General features: G+C 37.0%; 1 protein-coding gene across 1 annotated transcript in view; it reads left to right on the top strand.

Moving 5' to 3' along the window:
- Window positions 1-14,506, top strand: part of myo1d (myosin 1D) — a 55,815-nt gene that overhangs the window by 5,485 nt on the left and 35,824 nt on the right. The window contains exons 2-11 of the mRNA XM_046853790.1: window positions 5,766-5,974; window positions 6,780-6,873; window positions 7,586-7,751; window positions 8,695-8,748; window positions 9,095-9,190; window positions 10,188-10,304; window positions 10,423-10,626; window positions 11,712-11,857; window positions 11,948-12,062; window positions 12,174-12,344. Of these exons, the coding sequence (XP_046709746.1) occupies window positions 5,766-5,974; window positions 6,780-6,873; window positions 7,586-7,751; window positions 8,695-8,748; window positions 9,095-9,190; window positions 10,188-10,304; window positions 10,423-10,626; window positions 11,712-11,857; window positions 11,948-12,062; window positions 12,174-12,344 (1,372 nt within the window). The remainder of the gene's footprint in view (window positions 1-5,765; window positions 5,975-6,779; window positions 6,874-7,585; window positions 7,752-8,694; window positions 8,749-9,094; window positions 9,191-10,187; window positions 10,305-10,422; window positions 10,627-11,711; window positions 11,858-11,947; window positions 12,063-12,173; window positions 12,345-14,506) is intronic.

Raw genomic sequence — 14,506 nt, 5'->3', positions numbered from 1 at the left:
CAAAGGATGACCTCATTTTCCCGTCTTTTGGCTCATTGTCTACATGCAGGTCTTATTTTTTTACCCGCTGCTCTTTTGCAATGCATTTACATCAGTGTGTCGGAAAAGACAAAAGCATGCCTGGATGAGTGAGTCTAGACCTGACCACTGAGACTGCTTTGTCTGGCTCGGTCGGTGTTGTGATTTTTTTTATCTACTGTAACTGTCCGTAGTGAGGGAGTTGCTGTTGAGAACCAAGTGGGTGTTACCCTGGCAGAAATTCTACTAATGCGACTCCCAGATGTGTCCGAGAAACAGGGCTGGTGGCAGAAAATAGGTGAAGGAGGCTGGTACTGACATCATTTTGAAAGGCCAAGGAAAGTTGTCTAAGGTCAAATGAAAGATACAGTGAATAAAGACAGAATGACATTTTTTTGAAAGTTTTAGGTTATAGTATTTTTCTCCTGTAATCTTAATAGTTATCGATATTACACTTTATTGGGTGTTCTAAAGGCATTTTAACTAAACTAGCAGAGCTGCACCACTTGATAAAATCACTGTAGTGCCAGGATTTTGATCATTTGTCATTTTAAAATTCAAGCCAGATTTGTTTTCAATCATAACACTCTCAGCACCAATACAGCATCATTTCATTGTTTATTACAAATATCTTGCAGTGGTGTTAATCCTTGATTCAAAACACATAAACACCATTAATCCAGTCCACAGAACAGACGTGAATTTATTATGAGATCAGAGCCACCATGCACTTTGTTAAGATGAGTTTTCTGGGTCATAGTGAATTATTGATGGTAAATGGCATCTGGGTTATAAATGTGGATAAGAGAAACATTATGACCTTGTTGATATGGTTCTGTTAAAAGGAGATCATTGCGTATCTTAATAGATGTTTAAAAAATGCTCAAATGCCTCATGTTAATCAGATTATTATATTCTATATGAGGAATTGTGAAATATAGTGTACTGTGTGTTCATTCAAATAAGAATATTGCCCTAAATTATACTTATTAGTTTTAAAGAATGTTTGAGAAATATAAAGTTTGAATAATTTGTATTTATTTTCTGTTGTGTAAATAATTCCACCTAATCCCACATAATAATTACAAGGGTGTAAACCTCAGGCCACCATCTGATATGCTTATTAAGGCGACAATGTGATTTTTGGCAATACTGCTAATCAGGGAAAACTTGGAGGCAGTGGACTAAATTGTTGGAAAATCAAACACGCAAACGCGCACACACACAAACACGCACACACAAACATGCGCACACACACACACGCACACACACCCTGACATGGACTTGCCTCTAGAACAATGCCACTGCATCTCCCAGACAGTAATATCACACTTTCCCAACGCTTCCATATTTGCTAGAGTTTTAACTGAAGTCAGAAAATGTTGGTTGCTCTCCAACCTTTACAACGATGGACAAATAACCACAAAAGAGACCCACCCAAACAAGACTGCAAGCAGTAGTTATCTTCAGCCTGGCCTGTAATTCCACTCTAAAAATGGAGCAGCTCTGACATGGCCTGCGGTGAGCATTTTGCCCCTTGTCCTAGGTGAACAAGGGTTAACTCTCTATAGCTGGCAAAATAAAAGCTAATCATGCAAGTGGATTTTATAACTGTGAAGGCAATCCAGCTAGTTAGAATTAATACAGCCTTTAATGGGAGGTGTGATTTGAGTATTTGGGCTAGGAGGAGAGTTACTCATATTCCACAAAACCTCATGTTTATAACATTGAGCTCATTACCATTTTAGTATGTTCACTGAAGTTCTGAGTTCACTTGAGTTTGGAGGAGTGTGTATGTGTAATGTTTGATAGAGAGAGGGTGTGAGGCACAGTGCTACAGCATCAGACTCAGTTGGCTGGAAAGCAAGCTGGACCTTTATCTGTATCCAGTATAGCTTTTTTAAAAGCCTGATGGGAAACCTGGCCAGGAGGAGGGATGAGGATGTACCCTTCTATAAAAATTTTTTTTGCTTTTTCCAAAGAAACACCACTCAACCCCTCTGCAATTTTGTGCCATTTTCCCACAACAGCATGTAAAAAAAAATTGCTTCTATTGCAGCTCTGCTTTAGGGTTTCTATTCTTTCATATTTCTATGGTGTTAGTTGATATTGTATGCAGAAACTGATATTTTCTTTATACTGTATATTAAATTTAGCCGAGATTAAGAAGGGGTCCGTTTTATCATCCATTCTGCAGTATTTCATGAACTATTGTTTTTGTATCGGCCTGCTGCCTCCACAACTAGGAACTGGGGATGAGTTTGGAACTTAATTACGACTATTTTTATACCATGGCATCAACAGGATTTGTCTTTCGGCACCCAATCATATTTTGGACAGGATGCTCTGGTGGAACATATGGCAGCTCCTGTGTGAAAGCAGGTGCAGTTCGCTCTTTGTTTTTGTGCTGTTGGTAAGTGAGGATCTCATTTATAGGGTTGGTTCAATGCCACTATTCTTTTAGGCGTAACTCAGTAACATACTGTCCAAACGCCTGGTGATATTTTATGAAGAGGAATAGAAGAAGTAAACATTGGATTCTTGCACGTAGTGATTCAATAATTTTGTATGTCCTTTAAGACTAGGATGTCTCTGACGTATTGTCTAAACCAATAGATTCCATAACCTGCAGAAACCAGAGTGCCATATAGTATAGTTGCATAATAAACTTTATCTTGAATATAGCGCTTAAATAAAGAGTATCTTTAGGCTTTCAGTGTTTTATGATGTGTCACTTACAGTTAACTTAGCGATAAATAGATTACGGTCATACAACTATTTAAGGTCAAAACTATTTTTTATTATATGAGAGTACAAACACTATAAATGGCAAAGATCACAGACCACAAAATGATCAAATGAACTGCCATTTTCGAATTTTCTGTTGCAGATTTTTTTGCCATTTCAATGGACTGATTACCAACTATTTCTTTCCTACTTGTCGTAATTTAAATAATTTGTTTATGTCACTTGTACAATTTAAAGCCTGTCAGTCAACGAGTCCTGCTATACATAAATTATATCAAAAACTCTTTTTTTGGGATGTAAAATGTTTTCGGAACTATTTGGATTTTCATGGATTCCACGTGTTTTATGTGAATGCTGCCAGTGGTTTAAGCTGCCAGTGATTGCCAGTTATTTGATAAATGAACACAGATGATTATGATATTTAGAGTTCCCTATTTTTCTGTTCTGCAAACTTTCTATAGCCATTTTGGACAAAGGCGCACTGATGCTCAGCCATAAGACTGGTGGTGGGCTGTTGTGTAGGGCTGACCTATACCCCTTACACACAGACATTGCATTGACAAGAGAACAATGGAGCAGGAGACAGACACAAAAGAACCTTTAACTCCATCTGAAAGGCTGCCAGCCTTCAAAGCATCAATCGGTCCAGTGGTAGCATCGCAGCTCTGCCACACGACCCACTGTTCACTCTGCCCTGCTCCAGCAGCACACACAAGCCTTTCTATGTGCACTTTTTCTAGCGTAATACTTAAACATTGCAGATGACTGTGAGCATTTTTATCCTTAACCAATGATAAGTCCCAAATCGAATTCAGTAATGTTTCAAAGCTTGTTTGAGCAGCCGCTTAAGAGGATTTGAGAGACCATTTTACCTATTCAAACTTTAAGCAAATTAAAATATACTAGCACACTATGTGCACTTTTACATCTGCATTATTTGGTTTGGTGAATTAAAATTGTGGTTTGTTTGCCTCTTGAGTTTAGTTAATGTCAGATACATCACTAAGTCGACCAACCCAAGATCAAAATATTATTGCACTGGTTACAAGCAGACACAGGTGTCATTTCATGCATAATCACTCCAATTAAAAAAGAAATTGCAAACATTAGGGGAGCTCCGCTTTGTTGTCAGGTGTCCAGACCTTTTTAACCTGTAATGTACAACACATCATGTTGTACATTACATCATCTCAGAAATCAGCTGACTCGGGAATAACACAGTACAATCCCACTTTTAGGCTTTCATAACTGTGTTTAATTGACTAAAGCAGAGTGAAAAGTGTGCTTTTATGGTCATATATAATTTGGTTATAGTTTGATGTGGACCATTTCTATTTTTATGAATTAGGAAACAAGTCAATTTGAGATTTCTTAATAACTTTAATTCAGGCAAGTGTCTTATTTAGATTTACGCATTGCAGAACGTTAAATTCTCATCTGTATGCATCTCTTATGGAAAATAGCAAAAAAATATGGGGGAAAAACTCGTTAGAATTGTTTTTTTTAATATTTGACCAACTGTTTTATCTGTAAGTTTAACTGATGTCTGGTTCTATTTTTTTGTAATTAACGGAAGTGGCAATCAAAGCATAATATTTGTATTTGTATTGAAATATTTTGTAATTTCAATACAAGTCAAGTCAAGTTTATTTGTATAGCGCTTTTCACAACAGACATTGTCTCAAAGCAGCTTTACAGAAATCAACAGTTAAGGTGAATGGTGTGTATTTATCCCTGATGAGCAGCCGTGGCGACTGTGGCAAGGAAAAATTCCCTTAGATGTTATGAGGAAGAAACCTTGAGAGGAACCAGACTCAAAAGGGGAACCCATCCTCATTTGGGTGACAATACAATTGAATGCAGTTTCACACTGCTTTATAAAACAATCCTTCAAATGTCTATTAACTGCTATTTTTAATTTTAGAATATACTGGATTTCCAGAGGAGTTTAAAGCCAGCTTAATGCTCCTAAAACCTTCATTACAGCAGGCAATTATATGTAGTATTTATTTTCCATGTAAATGGTACTGTTCCTATTCTATTTTTATTGCTGTGGTATTGATGACTTAAAAGAAAGAATATTCAAGTTCTAAATCCAAGCTTAAATTTTGAGTAATACAAATGAAAAACATGATGTAATTGGTGATTTATTTTCAGTGCTTTAATAAAAACTTCTCACCATTTCTTTTTGACCCCTTCAGAACAGAACACATGTACAGGGAGAAAATTGTGGCAGTGTAACAGCTTAAAGGGTGTTTTAAACCCAAACTCAAACAAACCAAGCCTGAAAATGGCCTAAGTTTAGATAAATACAGCATTTAAAGCATTTACATTCTGTAAATGTGCAGCGAGGCAATCATCATGTCTGGATAAACAGACCTAGTGATGCTTTAAACCGCTGCAACTCCTGATGGGGCAAAAGGAGCTTGGCAGAGGTGCTGGTGGAGAAGAAAGAAAGCTTTATTCTGAGCATGACCCAGGGCTTTTCAGAAGAGGAAGGAAGTGAGGCTTTCATTCTCCAGGGGCCTGAGCCTAAAACAGTCTGCTTCAGCTAGACACAGAGATTTCCAGTTATTACCTCTCCATGCTCTACAGCTAGACTGTAAGCCGGTGGCTTGCTTTTTTGCCTGGTAGCAGCAAACTCCATGCATATAATGCAGTGCTGCAGTTGGGCCTGCAAGATAAAGTACATTGTCAGGGAACTGTGTGCTTTATAACAACAAACTCTCTTTGATGGTGTTTTGTATTTATAGAGAATTTGTTTGCCTGAGTATAGTCTTTGTGTGAGAGAGACAATGACAGTTTTTTCATAGTTGTTCACTGTCAAAACCTTATCTAACCTGACTTTTTGTTTTCTAGTGTGTAGAAATGTGAATGTATTTTGCATTCATTTTTAACCACACAAAGTGCAGACCTCAGTACAATACTTCAATTGAATTTTGAGAATCAAAACATTGCTGTATTGATCAGGTCCATTTACTTACTGTTCTATACTGTAGGTTTGAAAAGGGTCGCATTTACAGCTACATTGGTGAGGTGGTGGTTTCGGTGAACCCTTACCGTGCCATGAACATCTATGGACGGGACATGGTGGAGCAGTACAAGGGTCGAGAGCTGTATGAGCGCCCGCCTCATCTCTTCGCCATAGCTGATGCCGCATACAAAGCCATGAAAAGACGAAATAAAGACACCTGTATTGTTATCTCAGGTTGGCTACACTGACAATGAGAAACACAAACTAAACCTACTGACACTGCAAGTTGTATAAAAAACTATATATGTTTTTATCTATCTATATATATATATATATATATAATTAAAACCTTATTTGACATCTCATATGCCTGTCATCTCAATGCTCTTTTTTATTTATTTTTTATTTTTATTTATTTTTTTATTTTTTTTACATACATATATTTCCTTGGACACACAGTCCAGGCTTAAACGATGGCATATGGCCTGATTAGATCTGCAGTTTAGAGTAGAATTACTCAGCACTGGCATAGAATTTATTCCTTACCAACCACAGAATAAAGTCCAACCCAATCCAACAGATCATACAGCCGATAGCAAATTATTGCACTCCATCCATAAAGTGTCCAATAGTGTTACTCAATGTATTTGTGGCTTTTCCACAGTACTGATTTAATTGTTTATTTTTTGCCAGGGAAAATATTCTGAGGTGGGACACATGACTCATGTGTAAGAAGGTGCAGTTTTAAGGAAAAGATTATTATATAAAGCACTGATAAAAATTACATTTTGACTGACCACAGATTATGACTGCATTGCGAAAATATTTGAATCGTTTAGTGTCATCTAGTGGTCAGAGGAGATATAGGACTGTATTGGCTTCTTTTTTCTGTTTTCATATGAGTCATGCATTGAATATTTGGTGAATGCTACTTCAGATGCATAAGTCAATTAAAGTGTATACTTAATCCACAGAGTCTTTGGAATTTGGAATTTTGTCCAATGCTTGGATCTTTTGTGGTGTTATTTTTGCTTTGCAGGGGAGAGTGGTGCCGGAAAAACTGAAGCCAGTAAATACATAATGCAATATATTGCTGCTATTACAAATCCTAGCCAAAGAGCAGAGGTGGAGAGGTGAGTGAAAAATGTTTTGCAACTTTTTGCCAGGTCTCATGTCTATGACATAATAGCTGTTAATAATAGAAAGCAAGGTTTCTCAGGCTGAACTTTTCAGTAAGGTTAATAAATAAGCATATATTTTTTTTTAACATTAATTAATAAATGCCTTAATTAATATTATATATTAATTAAGGCATTTATACTGAATTATTGCATGCACTAATCATTACCATATCAGTAAATAATGTAGCATTTACAGGAACATAAAGAGGATTTATCAAATTGTACTCTTTAGGCTATTTAAGTACCTAGGGACAAATTCACAACTCAAAAGGAATGCGTGTAATGTAGGGTAATGAAGAATAATAGAGTGAAAATAGTCCTGAGCTGGGGAAAAAAAAAAAATCTAAAATGCTGCACTAAGCACTAGTTTTTACTTGACTTGACTTTGCTGGGCTTTGTGCAGGACATGGCAGAGATATGCAGGCTTTGTGAGGCCTTGTGGTTTGACCTATAAATATGTTGCATAGCATATATCCACCCTAGACAGCACTGTAATAATTTCCACTGTGCACCATGATTTGTCTGTAAAGGCTAAGACTTTGGCGCATTTCAGTAGCCAACACTCAGATCTTCTAGCCCAAAATTACTGGCTCAGTAGGTGGTTAACTGATCGTCAATAGACCAATAAAAGCTTCAAAAATGTAAGCAATGTGTGTATTTTCAGGGTGAAAAACATGCTGCTGAAATCCAACTGTGTCCTGGAGGCTTTTGGAAATGCCAAGACCAACCGCAATGATAATTCTAGCCGTTTCGGAAAATATATGGATATCAACTTTGACTTTAAGGGAGACCCCATCGGTGGACATATCAGTAATTACCTGTTAGAGAAGGTAAGTTGCAAAATTTTAAGTAAAAAAATGCTCAATTTGATACAATTCAGTAAGCATTTGGTCATGGTTATCTGTACCTCTGTACCTCCCGTTAAATTACCCAATCAACAAAACCATCTTAAACCAGTCTGGCCATGTTTCAATTCATGTTCCAAATCCTCCTAAAGGTGTTCAGTATGGGGTCAGAGCGCTATAGCGGGCCACTAAACTCTTCCATTCCAATCCATGTAAAGTTATCTTCAAGGAGCTCACTTTGTGCATGGCCGTAGTGCCATGCTGGAACAGGTTTGGGTCTTCTAGTTCAAGTGAAGGGAAATTTTTTAATGGTACCACATGCCAAGACATCCTTTACAATTGTGTGTCTCCAATTTGTGGTAACTGTTCGAATGCTTTTGTCAATATAGTATGTGTGTGTATTAGATGTCACAACAATATATTACACTGCCTCTGGAACTCTCAAGTTTGTTTTGATTAGTACTATCGCCAAATATCAAATTGTCCCCATCACAAGCGCAATTCTATTATATCGTGGCCTGAGGTTTATACCCCTAGGTGGAATTATTCACTCAACCACCATTAAACATTATATAGGGCAATATACTTATTTCATTAAACACATAGTATATCAAATATCCCAATTCGTTCCCTGGTGGTCTAGTAGTTAGGATGCGGCGCTCTCACCGCTGCGCCCGTGTTCGATCCCCAGTCAGGGAACCAACCCTAGCCACTTTCAGTGCCGGTCCCAAGCCCGGATAAATGGGGAGGGTTGCGTTAGGAAGGGCATCCAGCATAAAAACGTGCCAAATCAAATGCGCAGATGATCCGCTGTGGCGACCCCTAACGGGAGAAGCCGAAAGAAAGTTTTTATTACTTCAAACATGATCTTGCTGGGAAATTTACACGTAAACTATTTCATTTTAGTCAAACCTTTTTGCCTTTTCAGTCTAGAGTGATCTTTCAGCAAGAAGGAGAAAGAAGTTTTCACTCCTTCTACCAGGTGAGTCGGGAGCTGAGCAGAACAATGTTAGTGGGGTTGTTTTTGTCTTTGTAGCCTGGGATGTGATGACTCACTTTAGCCAGATGCTACCAAACCTATATTTATAATACAAATATCATAGCTGTCTCCTGAAAATAAACATTACACTGTGTTATGCTACTGTAGAAAAATGACTGTTTTCTCATGTATGAAATGTTTTATACTTAGTTAACTTAGTCAGCTAAAGTTTGTTTTTATTATTTGTTTTTTTTATGAAGCAAGATGTGAATGTTTCCAGAAAATGAGTACATACAGAAGCATATTTTGGCACTTGTTGTTTAGGCTCTGTGTTCTGTATTTGTCCCAGCTTGTGAAAGGAGCTCCAGAGTCTCTTCTGCGATCTCTGCACATCCAGAAAGACCCTATAGCATATAATTACATTAAAGTTGGCGGACATACTAAGGTATTGCCTTTACTTTTGATGAATTTACCTGGAACAATATGCTGTTTGTCATGTGATCACTAGAATGGATTGTCCACTGTCCAAACTGTTTATATGTGTAATTTTTATTCAATAATCGTATAGTTTTTCATGGCTTTCCCCAGATGAGTATGTGAGTAGAATAACAGAGGGAGGCTCAGCTGTCTCCACATGAGCATTTAATGGGAGTGAACAAAAACAAATTTATGGCAACAAACAATCTGACATCATGGAACATACTGGGTTGTGTGGTTAACAGAGCCGTGGCATACGCTGAGGTGGTTTGAACATTGTGGGCCAGGGTGCACTTTTTTTTTAACTTTTTTTTATTATTTTTAAACACATTTGGGTCAAACTTCCTTCTGTATCCAAAAGGGTTGTGGTTTCCAGGGTTACCTTCTGTTGAAAATAAGTCCCAGACTGCAGGAAACATTAGCCACCAGAGGACTGGAACGATTAGAAAGTCTCGAGTTGTTGTTTTCTGAGACTTAGGGAAATGGGGAAATAAGTTACCGCATCGGCGATTCTCTGTCTTTAATTGTGGAGCTATAAATGTAATGTGAATGTAACACATTAGTATCAGTTGCTTAGCACAAAGACATGGTTGCAAGTAACACTGGATAAATACTTTTGGAGGAACGCCAAGTGATCTGTTATTGGTATAAATAAAAACAGTAATAATTAATGAGAAAAAAAAAACAAACCCCATGCAAATTTACATCCATTTATTTATATATATATATATATATATATATATATATATATATATATATATATATATATATATATATATATATATATATATATTATTGGGGTTTTTTTTGTTTTTTTATCTGAATAATCGTATCAAAAAAACGTGGACCTCTTTGAAATGTTTGGTCTGTGATATTTCATAATGATTCTTGATTTTACCGATTTGTTTCAGTTATATTTGTCTTCATTTGTTTTGTTGTTTTTTTTTTTTTTATCAATTTTTTAGTCCTGTATCAATGACGGTGCGGATTTCAAAGCCGTAGCAGATGCCATGAAGGTGATTGGATTCACCACAGAAGAGATCCATACTGTCTACAAGATTCTTGCTACCATCCTGCATCTGGTACCAGTTATATTTAAACATTGTGACTGAATGTTTTCCTCATTGCAAAATGTTCATAATTAGTTCATTCTCTTCAGCTTGTTGCTCAGTGCTGTACACTGTTTCTCATTGTTCTCAGGGCAATCTAAAGTTTGGAAGTGACGGTGATGTGACACTGATTGAGAACTCTGGCTTAGTGGTTGTGCTTGCTGATTTGCTATCCACTAAAGAGGACAACGTGCTTAAGGCACTGCTCTACCGCACCGTGTCAACTGGCCGTGATGTCATTGACAAACAACACACAGATCAAGAGGCCAGTTATGGCAGGGATGCTCTGGCAAAGGTACAGCAGAAGCTGTTTTAGCCATCTTCCTTATAAGAGCAAGCCACATCTAATGGATGTCTTGTCACGGTTTTAAAATAAACTGCAGTGTAAATACCACTAGTCTAATGTCAACTGTTCTAAAGTCTCCTGCCTGCCTCTTACAGCAGTAACGCAATAATCTATAGAACAAAACTGTCTGTTCTGAAAACTTAAAATAAACCACCCTTCTGATCATTTATTTTAGATCTGAAAGTAACTGGATTATTCTGGATAATTTTATATATTTCTCCAAATCCCACCTCTTGTACTTTAGGTGACTGCTTTTTCTGAATAACAATCTCACAACACATTCTGGGTCTTATAGAGACGTTCATAGATTCAGTAATTCAATACAGAATCGTGACTTGAGTTTAAATGCCTGTGAATAGTGAGAATAGATAACACTGTTCCTACTAAAGTGCTGCATGAGTGTATGTGTGATCTATAATGCATTAAGGTATATTATATTAAGTATAATGGCCATACTGGCCAATCTAGAAATGACTCATTTGTGTTGTCTTTTGTCCTAGGCCGGGGGTCGGCAACCCGCGGCTCTAGAGCCGCATGCGGCTCTTAAGCGCCGCCCTAGTGGCTCCCTGGAGCTTTTCAAAAAAAAAAAATAATAATATAATATTATTTCAGTACGATATAAATTAATAAACATTCTTAACGTTTTTCAACGTTGTAAAAATGTGTATAATAAATATTTAATTTCAACATTTCTGTCAACGAAGATTTACGTCAAAAAAAAATACATAATACATTAAAATTATAATGGAAGTTAAACTTAAAACACCATCGTACAGCAGAGTAGTCACGTGGTGCGTCATTCTCTCCAGGATGCGCTGCAGGGAAAATAAACATTTAATCATGAATGCTCACTATGTATTTGTAGCCTACTTATCATTTTGATACTAAGGGGGTAATATAGACGCTTACATTACCTTCATTATAAGGCTTATATAAGGCGTTTAATTTTTTGCGGCTCCAGACAGATTTATTTATTTATTTTTTTTGGTCAATATGGCTCTTTCAACATTTTGGGTTGCCGACCCCTGTCCTAGGCCATTTATGAACGCCTCTTCTGCTGGATTGTGGGAAGAATTAACGACATTATTGAAGTGAAGAACTATGATGCCAGAATCCATGGGAAGAACACAGTGATTGGTGTGTTGGACATCTATGGCTTTGAGATCTTTCAGAACAACAGGTGTGTCGCAGATCTAATCTCTGCTTTGATTTCACTGATAAAATTCTTTATCATCTCATATAATTTGTAATGTATATTTTTTTTTTGCAGTTTTGAGCAGTTCTGTATCAATTACTGCAATGAAAAACTCCAGCAGCTTTTTATTCAGCTGGTGCTCAAGCAAGAGCAGGAAGAGTACCAACGAGAAGGCATCCCATGGAAACATGTGGGTCCATAACACGATTCTGTCTCACAAACCGCCACGCATTATGTCAGTTTCCTCAGACTGTATGATATTGGACTCATGTCTTTTTGTATCTCTGTGTTATTTGTTCAGATTGATTACTTCAATAATCAGATCATTGTGGATTTAGTAGAACAGCAGCATAAGGGGATCTTTTCCGTGCTGGACGAGGCATGCATGAATGTTGGGAAGGTGACTGATGAGCTGTTCCTACAAGCGCTCAATGGCAAACTGGCCAAGCACGCCCATTACACCAGCCGAAAGGTATGGCCCAGGACACCACTGGTGTCTAGAATCACCACACAAGATTATTAACAGAGGAATTCTTTAAAAAAAATGTTATTAAAAGTATTGAAGAGTATAATCTAGTTATTTAAACAGGAACACAGGTTGTCAATTTACTACGAAATTGGAAAGTGTCAAATCATTGAATGAAGCCGAGCAAAGTGTCTCAGTACTAATCTATTTCTATTGGATCATTAGTGAATTAGACTTTATCAAGTGACAGTATCATTTTGGTATTGTTTACTGTGTATATAGATGTGATCTACGTGTGTATCTAAGGTACCCTTAGTAACCAAACAGAACAGCTGGAGTTACTTTTCATACTATTCATTGATTCGTATGTTACACTGTCCATGTTATTCTTTTACCCTGAATGGACAGAAGAGGGCATCCCTGATCATTGGAAGATCCCCTGTATTTGGCTCTATATTGAGGTCTAGGTGATGTCACTGCCAACCAATGGGAGCTAGTGAGACTGCAGTGTTACAGCTTTTGCAAAGATGCTACAGAAAAAGCAGTATAAAAAGGAAAATCCCTTAGTACTGCAGAAGTGAAGCTAGGACACTGAAGAAAGAGTTTCAAATTGAGCAGTTTTGATTCCAGCTCTGGTTACAAGAGTTTCTTCATGATTGCTCTGTTGTTTATCTGCAAGCTATAAGTCTGAACATAGATATGCTGTTGTGCTAGCAAAATTAGAAATGTCCCTAGGTGTGTGTTTAGCAACTGGCCAAGACAGCTCATTTGTAATGCAGAGGATTACTGCCCACAGTAGAAGTGCCTACTGCAGCTAGAGAGAGGAAGTGATTCATTTCTGCTGTTGGTGTGCGTGTTTGAGGGAGCTGAACATATAGACTGCAAAGTCCATATAAACGCATGTGTCCTTGAATCTCCTCTTCACTAAAACAAGGAGTGTATGTGCAAGTGTGAAAAGAACAGAGCTGTTAATAAAAAGAATCACAGCAATAGATCACTGGGAATATGACATTAAACCCATATCGCACTTTCTATTTTTCATTTCTCCCATGCGTCATTATCTGTTTTCCTGACATTTTGTCCATTTTATATCATTAACTGTTCATGTTTTAACACTGCCATAATTAAGGGGGCACTCATTAAAAAGGTTACAGTCAAATCCACATTGGATTCTTTTCCCCTTTTTTTCCATTCTTGTTTTGCTCCTTACATTTACTCTGCAGTCTGCCTCCTGCAGGAAATTACATACATCACTGGTTCTAAATGTGCTATGGCTTTCACACACTGGATGGTTTGAGGCAGGTCTATTAAAGCACTTATTTTTTCCATTAATTGGAAAATGTGTGAGCTCAAGGAGAGGAAAAGAGAGAACAAAGAAGCAAGAGAATTGTACATCACAGAGGCTTAGTCTCCTGCTTTTAGTTGTGTGTGTTTTTGAGTGAATTCATGCTGTCCAAGCCTGTGCTATTTGTAGCCTGGTGCTATCCTTGATTGTCTCCTCCTTGCTTTTAAAGCTTGTTTCCTTGCAAGTTGTCTTTGTTCCACAATCACAGGTGAAACCACTTTTAATGGACTTTTATTACTGTCAAAAATTATTCTTCTTACTGCTTTCCATTAAAAATAATTTTAAATCCTACTGGGAATTTCCTATTTATTTTGAGTCAACACAGAAGTACTGACATGCACATTATTCTCACAACACTGATAATTATATGTCGAATGCTACAAATTGAAGAAAATATCTGGACTCTCTGTCAGATTCTGTGAAATTAAGAAATTAAACTGTTAAAATGTTGTCTTTCTGGCAACCTGGCAATTTATCAACAGAGTTGAAATTAATTAGCATAGAATCATATTGCAGTTGGCACTGCCATGTTGCAAAATAGATGCGTTTACCACAGTGAGCACTCTCTAATTAGTTGGATCTGCTTAATACATTGATGTAACAACTTACACAGATCTTTTTTTTTTTTTTTTTTTATCCTTCTTTCGAAATAATACAACTAGTTTATAGACTTACAACATTATTTTCTTTATACTTAGACAGGAAAATTAGTTTAAGCTAAAACAATGTTAACTTAAGGAATATTGCACCATCATGAGTAAAATGTGAACATTACCACTTAACTGCACTGGACTTTCTTTATGTGAAACAAAACATCAAACTG

This window comes from Silurus meridionalis, chromosome 7, assembly GCF_014805685.1.
Source record: "Silurus meridionalis isolate SWU-2019-XX chromosome 7, ASM1480568v1, whole genome shotgun sequence".
NCBI classification, from domain to species: domain Eukaryota; kingdom Metazoa; phylum Chordata; class Actinopteri; order Siluriformes; family Siluridae; genus Silurus; species Silurus meridionalis.
The sequence above is the reverse complement of the archived record's forward strand: the minus strand, read 5'-3'. Positions and strand labels throughout refer to the sequence as shown.